The sequence below is a fragment of the Nannospalax galili genome, unplaced genomic scaffold (assembly GCF_000622305.1).
Source record: "Nannospalax galili isolate Female #2095 unplaced genomic scaffold, S.galili_v1.0 scaffold1083, whole genome shotgun sequence".
Taxonomy (NCBI): Eukaryota; Metazoa; Chordata; class Mammalia; order Rodentia; family Spalacidae; genus Nannospalax; species Nannospalax galili.
In genome coordinates this window covers 1,585,770-1,604,648 of record NW_008350331.1, presented here as the reverse complement: position 1 = coordinate 1,604,648, position 18,879 = coordinate 1,585,770, and the positions used below count along the sequence as shown (strand labels likewise).

Here is an 18,879-nt window from a genome sequence, read left to right as displayed (position 1 = left end):
CAAGCATTCTGCATTCATATGCCACAGGCCTGAGACCAGGTGTTGTCCCAAGCCACCCTCAATCAGATGCTCTGTAGAGCTCCCCAGTGACAGGGCTGTATTCACCCTTCATTTTTCTTTCTGCCTGTAACCATCTGTTCTTTTACATCTTCTACAAATGGCTTTAGAAAGGAAAGTGTGAAGATCTCTACATCTGCTCTTCGTATCTAAACGTTCTTTCTCTGCCAAGTAACTGGAAGCAGCCTCCCTCAACTCTAGCATCTGGTACAGTACCTGTCATAAAACCACCACTTTCTGCTCATTCAGTGCCTGAGTGACCAAACAACCAAACTACTTTCCCTTTCCTGAATGAATGCAAAGTGTTCTTTTCTTTAAATTTATTTTATTTATTTATTTATTGAATGGACACACCACTGAGCACGTGCTGAAGCCAGAGAACAACTTCCAGGAGTCAATTCTCTCATTCCACCATATGGGTCCTGCAGATCAAAATCAGATTGTCAGGTTTGATGGCAAGCCCTTTATCACCACTGAGTCATCTTACTGATCCTTATTTGCTATCTTTAAGTACCACTGAGACTGATTTCAACTTTTTTTCAGCATAGAAATCATTACTATACAATACTCAACTATGGTTCTGAGTTATAGTCACAGATCCCAATCCTTTATCCAATTTTTTTTTAAAGGAATGCAATCTTACGTGATTTGATCAAATGGATCTTGTCTAAATTTCTCAGCTGTTTTTGTGGGTGGGCACATATTTTGCCAGCTTTGTTCTCTGTCAGTAGACGACTGGAAGAAGGAATATATCTGTTTTGTTCTGCTTCTGTCACTGGCTTGACTGTAGACAGAACTACTTGCTGACCCTTGGGTAGGTATGCAGATCCTTGGGTAGGATGACAGCCATGTTGGATAACAGAACAACCAGGGTCCTATGTGCTGAGTGAACATGACTCTACATAGAATTAAAATAAAGACAAGCTCGTCAATTTAAAGATGAGAAACACAAGTTGAATACAGGTATATTAGTCACTTTTCTGTTGCTGTGATAGAAACACTGACCACAGCAATTTATAGAAGAGTTTATTTGAGCTTATGGTTCCAGGGGACTTACAGTCCTTTATGGCAGGGAGGCATGGTGGCTGGAGGTGGCTGAGCAGGAGCAGCAGGAGCTAAGCTCTCACATCATCACACAGGCACAGGAAGCAAGAGGGCGATTAGAGATCTGGCAAGGCTTAAGAACTCTCTAAGCCCACCCCCAGTGATATGCTTCCTCCAGGATACCACACCTTCTGAAACCTCCCAAAACAGTGCCACCATCTGGGGACAAAATGTCCATATCCTGGAGCCTATGGGGGACATTTTCATTCAAACCATCACAACAGGTAAATACAAGTTGGTACTGAAATTATTATATATTGTCCTTAGCTATTAAAAAAAAAAGCCTCACAATGGAATTATCAGTCACAAAAAGAAACAAAATATTGGTCATACTATTAAATAGATGAAACCTTCAAATCATTATGTGAAGACATACATAAGACTACATATTTTTATTTCATCTTAGGAAATATCCAGAAAGGCAAATCCACAGGGGTAGAAAACAATGAGCAGGTGCCAACAGTGCTTAGTAGGGATAAATCAGGTGTGAGTGCTTGGTGGGTACAGGGTTTCCTTTTGGGATGAATAAATGTTCTGGAACTAAAAATGATTGTGCACTGTGAACTGATTAGTCACTAGTAGAAATTTAGTTGTGGATGTTACTACATTAAAAAAAATTGGGCCAGGCATGGTGGCACATACATTTAATCCCAACATGGTCAACATAGTGAGTTCCAGACCAGCCAGGGTTATATAAGGTGAGACCCTGTCTCGAATGAAGAGTTTTTGGCACATAACAATTTCATAAATTTGAATCCTATTCCTTAAAACAGAAAATTATCTGGATAATTAATTAAAAATTTAATCAGTGGAATGGTATTAAAAGTATGAATCTAAGCCGGATGTGGTGGCGCACGCCTTTAATCCCAGCACTTGGGAGGCAGAGGCAGGCAGATCTCTGTGAGTTCAAGGCCTTAGGCCACCCTGGGTTTCATAGTGAAGTCAGGACAGCTGGGGCTACAGGTAGACCCTGTCTCAAAAAAACCAAAAAAAAAAAAAAGCATGAATCTGGGCTGGAGTACTAATATAGAAAGATGCCCAAGACATATTTGATGAACGAATAAACACTGAAGGCTTGGTCACATTGTGAAATCCTGTTTCAGAAAGGGGGAGGGGTGGGTAGACCAGACATAGCTCAGTTGGTAGAGTGCTTGCCCAGCATGTACAAGACATGCTAGGGGTTCAACCCCTAGCAACACATAATACAAACCAGACATGGAAGTGTACCACAGGCCTGTAATTACTGCACTTGGGGGGCAGAGTCAGGATCCAGAGTTCAAAGCTACGTTCTACTACATAGCAGGTTTGAGGCCAACTTGGGAGGAGTTCATGAAACCTTGTCTTTAAAAAAAAACCCAACATATATACATATCTATACATATATATATAATGAGAATATAAGATAATACTAAGAAATTCCACCCACAAGTCTGAACTCTTAAAAAAAATCATTTTATTGATCCTTTACCATACAAAATTTATTCAAATTCCATCCATTTGAAGTGGTAAGATCACAGCTAGAGAACAGTCACTGTAACAAATCTATTTACAAAATCCATCATAAAAGCTTTGTTTTTTACATTATATTACATTATTTTATGTTTTTAAACTAGCATACAACACAAAGCAAAACCGATTAGTAGTTTGCCTACTCCCAATGTTGGGAGAAACGCTTCCTTTTTACAAAAGCTTGTACCTGGTAGGAAGACACTCGCACACCCTGACAACCGCCACCCCGGTTCCTCTGCAAAGTATCTTCCTTCAGACCCCCTCTTCTCTCTCTCACACACATGTTGTTGTACACACGCCAGTTCGTACTTCGTTCTTCCTGAAAGCTAAAGCTTTAAATACTGCAATTCTATTTACAGACAGATCTACATGTAGGACGAAATGAAAAGAACCACCATCACAACATAAGAACCAGAAACAGGGTAACACTCTTAAACAATTACAAACCAGCTAGAAAATACTCTGGCAGTGTTTACAAATTAATCGATAATCTGTACAAAACCAGTAAATAATGGTGATGCAGACAGACTACGTCATCAACTTAAATAAAACTGCTATGCACAGTCTGTACACAGAAACACACGCCTAACACTGACAGCTCATGTGTTGCCCTTTATACATTTTAATTTTCTAAGGCTCACGCAGTCATGATTTGCACACTTGTACTTTCAGCCATTCTGTGTGTGAGCTTTATAGCAGCAACTCAACGGTACCAGGGAAACTGCATTCTCAGGACTTAAAGTAATAAAAATACTGTAGTACTCACTTACTTTGTGTGCCAGATACTACATGAAAAAAAAAAGCCAAAATGCAAACAGAACACAGTATGGACATCTCATCCCTGTACACCAGTTAAGCCCAGTAACTGGAAAAGTCTTATGCATGAAGGAACTTTTGAAGACTTAATAGTATTCCTTTTATTTCTTAAAACAATAAATACGGTATTACATTATGAATAGGTTCAACGAGAAAAGTCAACCAAACACACAACAGCCTAGAACCAGGTGAGTTCAGTCATCAGACTTTTGGGGAAAGAAATCCAAAACAAAACAAAAAAACACCCCGAAGAAAGAAACCCCAAAAACCAAAACAGCTCTGTGCAGCTGGTAAGGAGAATCCCACAGGCTGAAAGCAGAGGCAGATGAGATAGGACGGGCACGGAGGAAAGCTTGGCATAAATGGTTTCCCATACTGGGAAAAAACCCACAGTGCATTTCCAATAGGCACTTAACATAAAGCTCCTCCTCCCCCTCCTCCACCCCAGTGCTTCAGCTCAGACCACACAGATTATTTTGTACCAAGTCCAGTGTGTGTGAGGGGAGGAGACTGGGGATGGAGGCTGAAGGAGAGGAAGATAGTCTGCACCTTTGATTTTAATTCCCAAACATACACCACGCATACCCACACACAGTTTAAAGTGCCGGCGTCTTCTGTCTCCCCCCCTCCCCCCCACCACATTGCATATTGTGGAAATCTATCCAGAGTAAACTGGCCAGGGTTCTTGTGGTTTAGTGAAATGTTTTCCGAAGGGATATGAGTTGAGTGCCCACTATGAGCCTCCTGGCGGGCCAGGCACATAGTGTTTCAACTGTTCAGTTGGGAGGTTAGTTCTCACGACTTCCGGGTTTCTACAGCCCTTAGCATCCAAGGAGTGGATGTGAGGTACTATACCTTATTTAAACACCAGGTCAAGATGGCCACCGCCACCTGCTGGTGGGAATGCCATGCTAGGAAACAACTGGTAGGATGTGCAGCTGACAAAGCCTCCAGTTTGGGACACCATTCCTGAGGATTAACGGGGATGCCTGGTATTCTTATCACTTCACTTTCTACCTCTTGACTTCCATTAACCCATCTCACTCCTTCCTGGGGGAAGGGATGCGTAGGCTTGGGCCAGAACTAGCCCACTCCCTGACACAGTGGAAGGCCCCCGCCACGTCTCAGCTTCAGGAAGCATCCCTGATAGAATACCACTCACACAATGGGATGTCTTTCTCCCTAGAGGCCTCTCCATCTGACCCCATCCTGAGAAGTGATCTCCCTGAGTGTGACCTTAAGAGCCCTTTCCCTGGTCGCAGGGGCCTGGGAAGCCCAAGGATGGAGGGATCCAAGCCTGCTGCTCCACGGGACTGCTGTGTCATCTGACCTGTGGTCCTCACTATGGACCACTCAAGCCAGTGAGCTCCAGACCTGTTCTCACTCCAAGCTCCCGATCCAGGAAAGGAAGCAAGATGGAAGGATGCTTCTTGCAGAGGCTGGAGGACCTTAGGTCACACAGGCTTGGGTGCTCTCACCAGTGGAGGTTCTCCCTCTGCTAAAGAAATAGGAATTTGCAAAATTCACCTTAAGGTAAACAATTCAATTGAAATGGTGATGGTTGCAACAGGAATGCTTGGATGGCAACTAGAAAAATAAGAATTCTAAAACAACCCACAAGGACCTAAGTAATGAACCGGAAACTCACAAATACGCTGGGGATGGGGGAGGTGGAATTGGGGTATGAAGACAGGAAAATCCACAACAGCTTCGAGCGGCGGGGCTCTTCTGTCTCCCGTGTCTGCAGCCAGAATTTGCAAACACATTCTTCATCCAAAAGGCTGCGGAGGCTCTCTGGACCTCCCCGTGGGACTCGCGGCCCATAGCTTACACTGAATTATGACAGTAATTTAAATATTCCTAAGAAGAGCTTTAGAAATCCGTTTCGTACGTTTGCATGACTTCAAGCTTGCATTTGCGGCAGAGTTCCATTCCATGTTAGCGGACCGCAAAGACATGCATTCTGCAGAGAAGGCACGGCTTGAGATGCTATTAAGGAAGAGTGCTGCTTTCCAGTGGGCCAGGTGGCCAGGCCCATTTGACAGCCCATCCGTCAGGCACAGCAAGCCAGTCTGAGAGGGAAGGAAGGAGCGAAAAGGACAGGTGGGACACCTGATTGCACATCTTCTCATTTGCTGACTCATCAGGAAGATTTTGGAGCCTGGGATCAGGCAGGGATTTCTCAAGGGAGCCTACATCTGTGCGCTTAGGAAAAAAAAAAAAATTCTCTTTTAATAATTCATTAAAATGTCAGCTTTGTTCTGAAATTTGTAGTTTACTTCATGATACACTCTTGGAGGAAGAAGACAGGAAGAGACAACACTGCATGAGAGATGTTCAGGTTCCATGATAAAAAAATATTGGTTTGTAAGGAGAGTTCGTACAAAACATGATCAACTACACATGAAGTCTTCTACAAGGGGTAGCTTTTCCAGATCATAAGCATCGAAGAGATCGCTGATGCCTTCCTCCTCCCCTAGGCTCAGCAGATAGTCCTCCTGGAGTAGGGGAGGCAGTAAGCTCACAAACGGTCCTTCAAGGTTGGAAGGAATTTGGTCCTCAGTCTGCTGTAAAAGATTAGCTGGGGAGGCCAGAGGAGAAAGATTTGCCGTAGAAACGGGGCAGACACTATGTCCTGAGTTGTTAGAAGCCAAGTCTGAAAGGAGAAAAATGATTTTCCAAAATTAGGAGAAAATTCAAACCTAACAAACCCAAACCAAACCCCGACATTTTCTGAAAGACTGTGTGGCTGCTGTCCCTCAGCTCATGGGGCGACTCTGGGATACGAGTCAACCTTTAGGCAAACAGGCATGCAAGAGTAACATCACTTTTCTTTGTTCTAGTTTACCTATAGGCTCTTAAAATAGGTGGTGCTAAAAAATATGAACGCAAGTAGTTCCAAAGACGAATGCCAGCAAGATTTTCTATGTCTAGTTATTAAGAAAAAAGAAAACAAAACAAAAAAAACAAGACATATATACCAAAGAGTCTGCTCCTAGTAGAAACTTCTTAAAGACAGGGATCACTGTGTGATCAAACATGTGAGCCATCATCCAGCTCTCCACATTCACTCATCTTAACCTAGTGTCTCTGTCTTTCTCTGTCAATATAGGGTCTCACTCTAGCCCAAGCTGGTTTGGAACTCACTATTTAACTGAGGTCATCTTCAAACTTGTGATCCTTCTGCCTCAGCCTCCCCAGTGTTGAAATTACAGGTCTGTCTTTAACTTAAGTCTTTTTTGAACAACTAGCTTACTAACGATTCCTCTAAAAAATACACACAATAAAACATAGTCTTGTTTTACTGAAGTGAGGGAGGTTACAATTAGTTTCCTGGGGTTCTTGGATTATATCTTCTCCCTACCACTTTGTGGAGAAAAAAGAGGCAAAGATTCTCTGGCAAGGGCTCGTCTCTCTAAGCTCTTTTCATTTCTCTCCCTTCTGAGCTCAGGAACATCATTCAAGATGTCCAGTCAACCATAGTGGACAGCTGGAGCCACTGTATAGCCTCACTCCTCATTGGAGTTGCTGTCCACACACTGAGGAAATGCTTTCTGCTGACAAGAACCCAAAGAATCATCATCTGTGAGGGGAGAACTTTGTTCTGTAAACTAGTTATAATGCCTTAAAAAAAAAAAAATGTTCCCCTTATAACAATCCAGTTTTTCTTTCTGTCTTAGACATGTGGTCCTGATGGAGGACACTTCCAGTCACTTACTGCTTCATAAAGACAGGAGTTGCGATATTTACCTTTGGAAGTGGGCTTAGAGATATTCCCATTGTGGTCTTGGTTGCTTGTTTTCGTGGGACTGTGTGTTTCAGTCTCTTCTGGACACAAGTAAACCTCAATGGGTCCTTGGGTACTTGCCAAATGTATCTGTAGACTCTGTATGAATATAAGCAAGAGTGTTCAACCCAGAAGTTCACACCAGTTAGCTGTCAGCTAAAACGGAACAGGGAAGTGTGACGTTTACTAATCACTTTGCTTCCTTACTCCTAGACTGATTCTATCAGTGATGGCGCTCCTCTAGAGTAATGGTCAGTAAAGAACAAGCCAAGGGCCAAATACAATCCACCAACCAGCTAGGTAAATGTTTTATTGAAACAGAGCTGTGATCATTTGCAATGTGTATATACTGGATCTGGCTGTTTTCGTATCATAATAGTATAGTTTAGTAACTGAATGAACAGGAGCTGTGTTGCTCACAAAGTCAAAGACAATCACAACTTAGAACCTGAATGTTTATTGGGGTGTGTGTGTGTGTGTATGTATGTGAGATATTCCAGACTTTGAAAGGCATTATTATTATTATTTGAGACAGGGTCTCACTATGTAGTTCAGTGCTTTGATTAAAGGCATACACCACCCCATCCTGCTGAAAAGGTCTTTAGATATACCCTTTTCCTGCAAATTATTAAAAGGTCTAGTAAGTGCTCTAAGTATTAGATATTCCTATGTAATTGTTCCCTCATGGTAAGACTTTTTAAAGTTAAACTTTAATAACCAACTTATGAACATTATTCTAAAGTGCTAAGAGCTGCGCTTAATAAGAGAAGGCAGCATACTGATACCTACTGATATTTAAATTCGTTCTTATTTAGGTCACAGTGTTACCTTTTTAAAAATTTAATTTTTAAAATTTTATGTGTATTATGTATTGCCTGCATGTAGGTAGGTGCAGCCGTGTCGTGCAATGCCTGCAGAGGTCAGAAGAGGCTGTTGGATCCCCTGGGACTGGAGTTATGGACAGTTGTTAGCTGCCATGTGGGTGCTGGGATTTGAACCTGGTCATGGTGTTACCTTTTAAGGTAAGAAGTCTACTTTGCATATTTCTTCCTTATTTCCTTAATCTTACCACTAGAGATTAGGTGAGATTAGGGAAAGTATACCTGAAAGCAATTACAAAAATACGTGACCTACTTACTCAAAATATTCTAGTCTATTGATTACCCCAAGGTCCCATTAAATTTCTTCAAAGTAAACATGTAACAAAAGATTTTTAAAACATCCTTAACATGTGCTAAGTTAGGGAGCCACTTTGAAAACACTTGTAGCTCTGTTTGTGCTGAGAACTGTTCATACACAGGGTAATCGATGTAAAAGTTCCCATGTGGTTCGAACTGACCAGAACCACCAGGTAACCAACTATGAAAAAGAAAGAGTTCAAGAGAGATAGGGCAACATAGATTGTTCTGATCAGAATGCCCTTCTAAGTTAAAATAAGACATATCGGACATTTCATAAACAGAGAACTGTTAAACCATTTTTAAATTTAGGGTTAAGCAAAATAAATGAAAAGGGACTTTCAAGTTCTTAGGAAGGAACAGATTTTAACCACGAGTCAATGATTCTTCAAATCTAGGCATTCCCGAAAGTTCTCTGTGGATGTACCAAGTCACCGTCTCCTTACCTCTATTGAGTCAGGCACTTCAAGTCTTGTTTCTGGAGGGGCTTTCACAACTATAACAGTTTGGTCTTTAAGGCCACTAATTTTTCGAATATCCTGATATGTAACATAAGCTAACGTAAGCAGTGTTAAGGAAATCTTCCATCTAATTGCCATAGACATAGCTGTCATGAAAACAACAAATAGACACGTAGAAAAATGATCAATTATTTCACAACTTATGTGAATATGTTTTCCTTCCTGGATCCTCAAGTAAATGGGCCCCTGTGTCTGTTTTCTAGTTGATGTTCTCAACAACAAAGGAAACCTACACTTGATTTTGCCAATCTCTAAAAGTCAATGGCTATTCAGAAATCAAAGAGTTAAACTATCAAGTGAAAACCAAAATCCATTCAGGTCAGGGATTTTGAAACTAGGTATTTCAACAAACTCCAACGAAGTGCTCTGTCACTCAAACTGATAGATGGCTGGTCCCAATTTGCAGGGGAAAAAAGAGTAAGATCTACTAATCACATATTTTTGAAACCCCAGTTACTGCTACCTGCTATTAGCAAGTATCGATAGCCACCAAATGAATCAACAGCAAATACAGCTGTGGAAGAACCGGGAACAGTGTGCAGGCAGACCGCGTGTTTATGCAAGTGCACCTGGGCTGGTGCGATTCCATACCGCCTATACCCAAGACAGAATAATGATCCTTGTTATTACTAACTCTCTGAATATTTCAGGGTTCCCAAGGAAGAGTGTGGCTCCCAGGTGCTCTGAACTTGAGATACAAGGACTTAGAAAAAGGGAATAAATTAACATTTCATGACTCTCAGTATTACTTCTGAGTACTGAACAATTCTTTTAAGTGTCCTGGAAGCCATGCCTGAAAGAATGTCACAAAAGAGCATAGTACTTATTGTACGACAGAAATACTTACACAAACTCAGCTGGGAAAGACTTATTACATATTTTTAGTCAGATTAAAAATAGGTTAAAAATCATTTACCTTATTAATAGTGTGTGTGTGTGTGTGTGTAGGGTTGAATGTATGCAATGACATGTGTGGAAGTTCTGGGATCAAATTCAGGCCATCAGGCTTGTGTAGCAAACACTTTCATCCAATGAGCCATTAGCCAACTTTTAAAGTATGAACAAACACGGAGAGAGAGAGAGAGAGAGAGAGAGAGAGAGAGAGAGAGAGAGAGAGTGAGTCTTCTTCAAATCTCAACAGTTGTGAAAATAGCAAGTCTGGTGTTATATATAACTGCTCTTGCAAGATTTGAGGGTTTAGGTCACCAATTAGCCTTCTTAAGAAGCCAACTGGTATCTTTGGAACACTGGATGACTGATTATTTTTATTGAGGACAGTGGGTAAACTGATAACCAGGTTCTTAACCTCTACCCCACAGTAAAAAAGCTATGTTTCAAGAGCTTACTGAAATAAAAAGTCTTCTACAATTACTCAACATGCTGCAGGAAGGAAAATTTCAACACATTTGTGAACAAGCTGTACCAAACTGGGAACTGAATGAAGGATTGAAATAAATTGTGCAAACATATTTTCCAATCTTACAAACTTAAAAGTGCTTCCGGTCTGGCTCCCTCTCAAATCTGTTTGTCGGGTTAGCAGTCCCCTGCAAGGAGGCTGCTTGGCTTTTCCCAAACAAAGGCCCTATTGAAAACAATTAGAAATGACAGCACTATAAGCCACATCTTACAGATAGCTGCCATTCATGTGCAAGCACAGCTTTCTCACAGTGGAGCTCACTATTGGTTTCTTTAAAAAAAAGTTATTACATTTATGTTTGTTTATTCAGTGTGTGCACTGTGAGTGCCTGACACCGTGTAGGGGTTGGGGTGTGGGTGGGGGTGTGTGTGCCAGTGGACAACTTGCAGGAGTTGATTCTCTCCTCCTACTATGTGGCTCCCAGAGATCAAACACAAGTCCTCGGGCTTGAGTGCCTCTATCCATTGAGCCATCTCGCCAGCCTTCACTACTGGTTTCTTCTCTTGGAAACTCACCGTGGTCACTCTGGGGGTGCACGGCAAGGCACCTCTTCCCTACCTCACCAGGGTCAGCTGCTAAGCTCAAAGCCTTGCTCAATAGAAATGAACAGCTACAGGTTTTTGTTTTTTTTTTTTTAAAGCCTGACTCTGCAAAAAATGTCCCCATCCACTCAAGGGAGTGCTCGTTAGAAATAAGAACATGAAAGAATGTGGGCAGGACACATTTTTAGAGATGAGATAAACTTGTTTTTGTTTCTGCTAATATCTGAGACTACTGACCAAGCTTTGCTGACACCGTGAAGCCACAGTTCTCTCAGGGTGTCTGCCGTGAGCTGAAGACACAGTGGTATTGTGGTGGTCAATAGTGGCAGCAAGTTGAAACCAAATCTGGTGTCTCGCATTTTTATTTCTGAGGATGTTTAAAGAGGAACAGAAGCTGAGGCAGCTCAGGTCAGGGGTGTTTCTGAAATCAGCTTTGGTATTTGGAATGAACACACACACACACACACCGGCCTGGAACTCTGTAGACCAGATACTGGCTGGCCTTGAAATCACAAAGATCTGCCTGTCTCTGCCTCCCAAGTGCTGGGACTAAAGGCATGTGCCACCATGCCAAGACAAGGTTTCTAGTAGACCAGGCTGGCCTCAAACTCCCTAGGCAGCCAGGATTTCACATAGCTCACTCAGGCCAGTCTGCAATTCCAGATTCCTCTCCCTCTATCTTCCAACAGCTAGTATTACAAATGTGTACCACCACATTTGGCTTTAAGAGTATTATCTCTCCTTTTTCGTTTGTGTTTCTTGAGACAGGATCTTGCTATTGTAGCCCAGCATGGCTTTGAGCTCAGGAATCCTCCTGTTTTAGCCTCCCAAGTGCTAAGGTTATAGGCGGGCAACACAACATGTAGCCTACAGTATACTTTCCTACTCCCTTTCAAACCCAACCGTAGCCTCATCATGCAGATTCAACAAGTTCCAACTGCTGCAATGTCTAATGAAAAGAAAATAGAATGTGAGAACCGCAACAGTGACAGCTGACACCCACCAAAAACCTGGGGAGCCAAAGATGAATCTGCTGAGCACTGTCATTAATATTAGTTCCAACACCTGATGTCATCTTTTCATAGTGTGTTCTTACGGTGTGAGTGCATCCATATGTCCCAAGCATACATGAATAAATAAATGCTTTAAAAAACAGTTCCCACCTGGCTAGTTCTCCTGTGTATCATTATCAGTGGGATGATGATGTACAGTAGAAAGGCAGCCTCATCAAAACACTGTTCTCTGGGGCAAGGCAGACACACAAACACACACACACACGCATGTGCACACACACCTTCCTCGCACGAAGCCGGAGTAACATCTACGTACCTCGTAAGTCAGTCTGTCATCTCTAGAAACCTACAGAAGGCTCTAACCCTGATGACCCAGCGGCACAAAGGATATCTTTGATTCTCCGAATCCTCGGTTAACAGTTTGAGGTCCAGGGTGCAGCTTTGGATCAGCTCATCTAACTTCTTCTCTTCCTGACTGAGCTCCGTCACTTCTTTGGACAGGCCTTGACACTGGGCTAGCATGCCCCCATCCTCAGACAGGCTGCAGCCCCTGGAACCCAAACACACATAATTGTGGTGCCTCACAGGAGCCAAAGGGTGGAGAATCAACCACAGCCCCCATCACAGGAGGGCTTGCTGCTTGTCAGCCTAGTGTTAAATTGGAACTTTGTAAATACATATTTCATAAATACAGTCATGCACTTTTCACTCACACCACAGAAAGCAGGTGAAAATACAGTAATTTTCAGTCTTTTTCTCCAAAAAATGTCTATTTCTTTGGAAGGCTCAAATTCTGAGTAGAAAAGGACAGCCGCCTGGCTCCTTACCACCCTCACCGATCACAGGACTCCCAGGTGTGAAGAAAGCAGCAAAGAAGGATGAGAAGAGAGAAAGAATGAAAATATGATGAAAATTGAAGAGAAATGCCCCGGTCTGCTCTGATGGTCTCATATCAGCTGAGATGGAACGAGGCGCAGGGAACAAGTATGTTGACACAGGTCAAAATGGGCTCCTGATCTGTCCCAAACTCCAGATGCTCAGTTACCTATTCACCTTAGTCTTAAACTGAATTTTTCCAATTCTAGGGATGGAACCTAGGACCTTGTATAATTCATGGTTGGCCAGTGGACCATGAGCTACATCCCAAGCCCTTGAACTGTAATTTTTCTTAATTTTCATTTATTATTTTGTGTGTGTGGGTGCCTGCACACAATGGCCCACATGTGGAGATCAGAGAACGTCTTTGTAGAGTTGGTTCTCTCCTTCCACCTTTCTGGGGATCATACTAAGGTTATTCTTTAAGCACTTTATCCGTTAACCCATCTTGCCAGCCCCTGAACTATACTTTTTCTTAAAACATCTCACAAACAGATTTGGTCCTTTCACAGTTCAATGGTATGCTTATAAAACACTTGGTTCTGTCCATGATTCACAAATGACATTATCATGTGGAACCAGATGTGCTGGTGTACAGGTCTCTGCAAAGGAAACTCAGACATTTAAGTCTTACCTTCATTTACACAAAAAATGTGCTAATCTATCAGAACCAGGGATCAATTAGCATGACGTTATGTTTGTGCACAGCCACACAGTTCACCAAACTACACTATTACAGACAAGCCAGAGATACGTGTGTACCTATCAGATCACATGTGCATTCATTTAAGAGATGAGTCAACAGTTTCCCAGTTTACAATTGCAGAGGTCTGATGAATCCCATGATCTCCTTGATTGATGTCAAATACATAGTCAACAGTATCTAAACAGAAAGGCTCTGCACTTTTTATTATTTTTGTTTTATGTGTACAAGTGTGTGTGCACCTGTGTCGTGCAATGCCTGCAGAGGTCAGAAGTGTGCACCGAATCCCTTGGGACTGGAGTTATAGACAGCTGTTAGCCACCATATGGGTGCTGGGAATTGAACACGGGTCCTCTGTAAGAGCAGCCAGTGCTCTTAACTGCTGAGCCATCTCTCCAGCCCCATTAACTGTTTTTTTGAGACAGGGTCTCACATATTCCAGGCTGGCCTTGAACTCCTTATGCAGCTGAAGATGACCGTGAACTTCTGATGGCAGGTGCTTATCAACACAGCCCACTTATATGGTGCTGGGGACTGAGTCAGGGCTTCATGCATAAAGGCACGCATTCTATCAACTGAGCCACTTTCCCAGCCTTGACTTTCTACATAGGACTTTGAGAGGGAAAGAGAATAGAGAGAGAGGGAGGAAATGATGTGTGGATGTGAACATGAAAAGCAGAACTGGGTAGAAACTGAGGCAGTGATGGGGCCCATGAGCACCTGGGAGGCTGTGGACCCCTACTTACATCCACTGGACGTTGTTCTTAGACTTCTTCTTAATGAGGTGGATGCCTTCCAGCACGTTGGTGATGTCGTAAATCCTTCTCTTCTGCACCTTGAGCACCTCTGCTGCCTTGTTCAAATCCAAGACGCCGTCAGGTGACTGGCTCAGGAGCTGAATGAACTTCTTGGTGAGCAGACCGAGTGACGTATCATAGCGTGTTTTTTCTGAGGGAGATTTTGGAGCTTAAAGGAAAACAAAAACCGAACGGGGTGGGGGATAGGGGGAAAGGTAAAGAAATGAAGGGTTTCTTCGCAGCTAAGCAAGCCCTCTTTTCCCACGGCAGCCCAAGATTAGCATCGGAAGGAAAGCTGGTGTTTGGGGGTGAGTCACGAAAAGCTATGTGACAGCTTTATGGGAAAAGGAAGTGATGCCACAACTTCCTATATTTGAGGGTAACATTTTTTCTGAATCCCTCAGTAGTTGCTGTTTTTCCTTACCCACTCCCTAGGTCTAAGGAAATATCTCACACATAGGTGTTCAAAAATATCTGTTGAATGAATGACAACGTGCTGGAGCCTCAGGGGAACCACAGCTAAGAGGCCGCACCTGATGGAACCAGGTCACTATTCTAAAACAGGGTCTCAAACAGACTGGTCCTCCCTCACCTGCCCGTCAGGCACTGTTATCTGTCCATCCTATAATGTGTCATTTTGATGAAGGATACCCTGAAAAGTCCAAGCATCCTATCTCTCTTAAATGAAATTTCATTATTTAACTTTGTGGAAATCAGCTGTGCCTTATTGGGTGAGACTAGTTATTTTTGTTTTTCTTCTTTCCGAGACAAGGTTTTATTTGACCCAGGCTGGCTTTGAACTCACTATGTAGTTGAAAGTGACCTTGAATTCCCAATCCTTCTGACTCAAACTCCCAAATACTGGGATTATAGGCTGGTGCTGCTACACCCAGCTGATATGGTGTTGGGGATGGACCGGCCTTATCCATGTTAAGCATCACTCCTCTACAAACCAAACTGCATCCCCAGACCTAGTACAGTTAGTTCCTATGTTACCACGTGTTGAGCTGGAGACCAAGGTTGGTGGAGGCGTCACTTACTCCAGGACAGTTCATCTGTACCATGTTAATCTCACATTCTTTAAAAAAAAAAAAACCATTATTTTTATTTTATGTGCATGTGTGTATTGACTGCATGTAGGTAAGTGCGCCTGTGTTGTGCAATGCCCAAGGAGGTCAGAAGAGGGCATTCCCTGGAACTGGAGTTACAAATGGCTGTTAGCTGCCATATGGGTGCTGGGAATTGAATGGGGCTCCTCTGCAAGAGCAACCAGCGCTCTTAACTGCTGAGCCGTCTCTCCAGCTCCAATCTCACATTCTTTAGTGATGTTCATCCAGGGAAGTTAAGATTAAATTTGACTACGGAACAAGGTCAAAAGCTGATACACTGAGTTGAAAATGAAAATGCATTCGGCAAAAAAAAAACCAAAAAACCAAAAACAAAAAACGCTTCCCTTAGCTGGGTGTGGTGGTGCCCGCCTTTGATCCCAGCGCTTGGGAGGCACAGGCAGGAGAAGCTCTGTGAGTTCGAGGCCAGCCTGGTCTACATAGCAAGTTCCAGCCCAGTTGGGGCTACAGAGACCCTGTCTCAAAAAGACAAAACAAACAAAACCCCAAACAAAAAAACCCCCTCTTCCCTTAAGTCAGTATCGGGTGCTGGATGATCTCACCTTTTGCGAGGTACCTGCAGGCACTGTGTTTATTTTTTGGAAAGGCATAGAAAGCAATGAAAAAGAACCAAAGATGCCCAAATTATTCACACCTTGGCATCCTGCCAGCCACAAGCTTTTGCAAGATGTGAGTCCCACACCATGGAGAAAAGGAGACGGATGAAGGCACCCTTACTTTTTGGACTATCGGGACTCCGTAGTGCAGCTCTTCCTTTGCCCTTGGGGGTTTTTAGACCATCTGAGAGGTACTGATGGCCACTTTCGCCCAGCTCCAGCCTTCGCTTTGCCTGTAATCAGAAAGTGAGATAGCTGCCACCGGTCCTATGGACAAAACAAGAAGGGAGCTGTGCACCACCCTACCCACCGCTGCCGGCTCCTGCCAGCCCTCGTCCTTCTGCTCGGCTCCACGGTAGGGCTTGGCTGGTAGACCCCGTAGCTAGGGTCTTGCTCAGAAGACTAGGCTGTTGCACAGACTCCCTTTCTCCGCAGTCATCACCCACCTACCCATCCTTGGATGGACGAGCCCATGACTCTTCAGCTATAAGTTCATTATTTATTCATCATGTACAGGGGCTGGTTGCTAAAAACGTCCCACGCACCGTGGAACACAAGTTCACATACTCTGCATCTCCTGATCTGACCTGGGCTGGACCCTCTTCTTTGTGCTCCCCAAACACTTGTGTGTTTATTTGTCCTCCAACATTTATTGGTTACTTATGTGTTTCTCACTGTCTTTAAGGCAGAGAGTGTTCCTCATTTATCTTTACCCACTGGTCCTTGATGAAGAGCCTGGGTCTCCATAGGTACTCAATTACTCTCTATATATTCATCAGATGAGTGACTTAGTCCTACCAGTAATTATAGGCTACAAATGGCCCTTCATCAGAAAAATAATACAGTACATAGTCATGAGCTTGAACCAGTAGCACCTTTTCTAGCTTATCATAAAACCTGGCAAGAAGGAAGCCTTCACCTAAGTATTTAACTTAATTCTACTTCACCTGAAAAATCTGTGTGACTTCTGTGTATTGGGAACTGCACTTACGGAACAGGTGTAAGCAAGACAGACAAGAACCTCTTCCCACCGGGCGTAGTGGTACATGCCTTTAGTCCCAGCTCTTGGGAAGCAGAGGTAGGTGGATCTCTGTGAGATCAAGGCCGCCATCCTGGGCTACATAGCGAGTGCCAGGCCAGCTGGGGCTATAGGGAGACCCTGTCTCAAAAAGACCAAAAAAAGCCCCCTTCTTCCTTCCCAAGGCTTAACGTCTAAGAGAGAAAATTAGGTGCTTGTGAAGTTCACTGCATGGTTATGATGGGCGTTTGGAAACAGTGTCTCCAGTCAGACACCCAGCAGTGTAATGTAGTAAGTTCCTTTGGGGGTAGATTCTTCTAGTAACTCCCTACAATATGGGAAACAGCAATAATAACCTATCAGAGGACAAGGTCTATCTAGCTTGTCTATGAAAAGTTGCTGGTTCACCCAGTCTACAACAGAAGCCAAACACCATCTCACCCCAATTCATATGATATAAATATGGAATCACACTGGATTTCAAATATATAGTACAAAAAAGGAAAAATCTGCGTGCATGGGAGCACATGTATGTGCGGAGGCCAGAGGGTAACCTGGGGTGTCATTCCTCAGATGCCATCTACCTTATTTTTGGAGATAGGGTCTTTTTATTAGTCTGGACTGCACATTAGGTGGTTAGCTGGTCATCTAGCCCTAAGGATCCATTTGTCTCCACCTCCCCAGTGCTGAATTATAAGGATGTGCCATCACATCCAAGTGTTTTATGTGAGTTCCAGTAGTCATGTGTGCAAAGAAAGTTCTTTCCTGAAGCCTTTACTGACGGAGCATTTCCCCCAGCTCACCATCTCATTGATTTTGATACCAATTACATGCTTAAAAAAATATTGTGGCTTTATATTAAGTACACTATTATTAAAATGGTCATTACCTTTAACTATGTGGCTTGCATTTTTTCACACATTATCTTTCTGTTGGACAGGGCTGAGCCAATTTATCAAATGATCCAGGAAGGACAACTTCACAATTTGCTTTCCTGACTTCATTTCTCCCCTCCCATCTCTCCTGTCCAATCATGTGAGATTCTGTAGTCTTGGGTTGGCCTGGCAAATGTTACTGCTTTCTCTCTGGGGAGACAGACCCTTCCTCTCATAGCCTGAACAAGCTCCACAGGAGGAATTTCATGCCTGGTGTGAGAGAGAATGTGTGTGCAGTGTATGTGCTTGACATACCTATCTGTGTGTATGTGCATGTCCAGGGATGTGCATGGAGGTCAGAGGAGGACATTGGATGTCCTGCTCTATTAGCTTCCGCCATATTCTGACAGAGAGAGAGAGAGACAGAGACACAGAGAGAGAGAGAGAGAGACAGAGAGAGACAGAGGGAGAGAATGTGTGTGTATGTATATGAACACACAGATAAACTGAGTCAGGGTAATCACTATGCAGACTTAATCCTGGCCCTCCCCCACTGTGAATGGTTTACATGACACATGACCAAAGCTGGGTGACAAAGGGACAGTGTTAAGGATTTTCGTGGAACTACTGGCAAGGAGGAGCTATGCCTTTTCCAGCATGCTTGATAAGCCCTAAGCTCCTGGAATGAAGCAGAGGGACCAACAGAGAGGAATCTGTCCTGGCTCATAGAGCTGGTCTTCCCCAGACCTTTCAATTGTTTTAGCCAATGAAATCTCCTTTTAACTGAAAGCACTTTGGGCTGGAAAATTGGAAGTGTACTGTAAGCAGCACCCAAGTCAGGCTGGGCCCAGGCAAGACCGGGAGCTGGCAGGTCCTGGCAGAGTAGCAGGCTGCCCATGTGTCACTTCTTGTGTATCAGGAAGTGATTACAGATAGAAAAATT

General features: G+C 43.3%; 1 protein-coding gene across 4 annotated transcripts in view; it reads right to left on the bottom strand.

Annotated features, from left to right (window-relative positions):
• Positions 1–2,590: 2,590 nt before the first annotated feature.
• The window catches only part of E2f3 (E2F transcription factor 3), a 91,756-nt gene continuing 75,467 nt past the window's right edge, over positions 2,591–18,879 (bottom strand). For 2 of the 4 annotated variants that reach the window (XM_008847585.3, XM_029570658.1), the window contains exons 2-7: positions 16,165–16,276; positions 14,270–14,489; positions 12,336–12,494; positions 8,898–9,012; positions 7,237–7,372; positions 2,591–6,142 (exon numbers count right to left, since the gene is read on the bottom strand). In XM_008847585.3, coding sequence (XP_008845807.1) covers positions 5,880–6,142; positions 7,237–7,372; positions 8,898–9,012; positions 12,336–12,494; positions 14,270–14,489; positions 16,165–16,276 — 1,005 coding nt within the window. In that variant the 3' untranslated portion in view covers positions 2,591–5,879. The remainder of the gene's footprint in view (positions 6,143–7,236; positions 7,373–8,897; positions 9,013–12,335; positions 12,495–14,269; positions 14,490–16,164; positions 16,277–18,879) is intronic. The other 2 variants (XM_029570657.1, XM_029570659.1) reach the window with 1 other exon arrangement.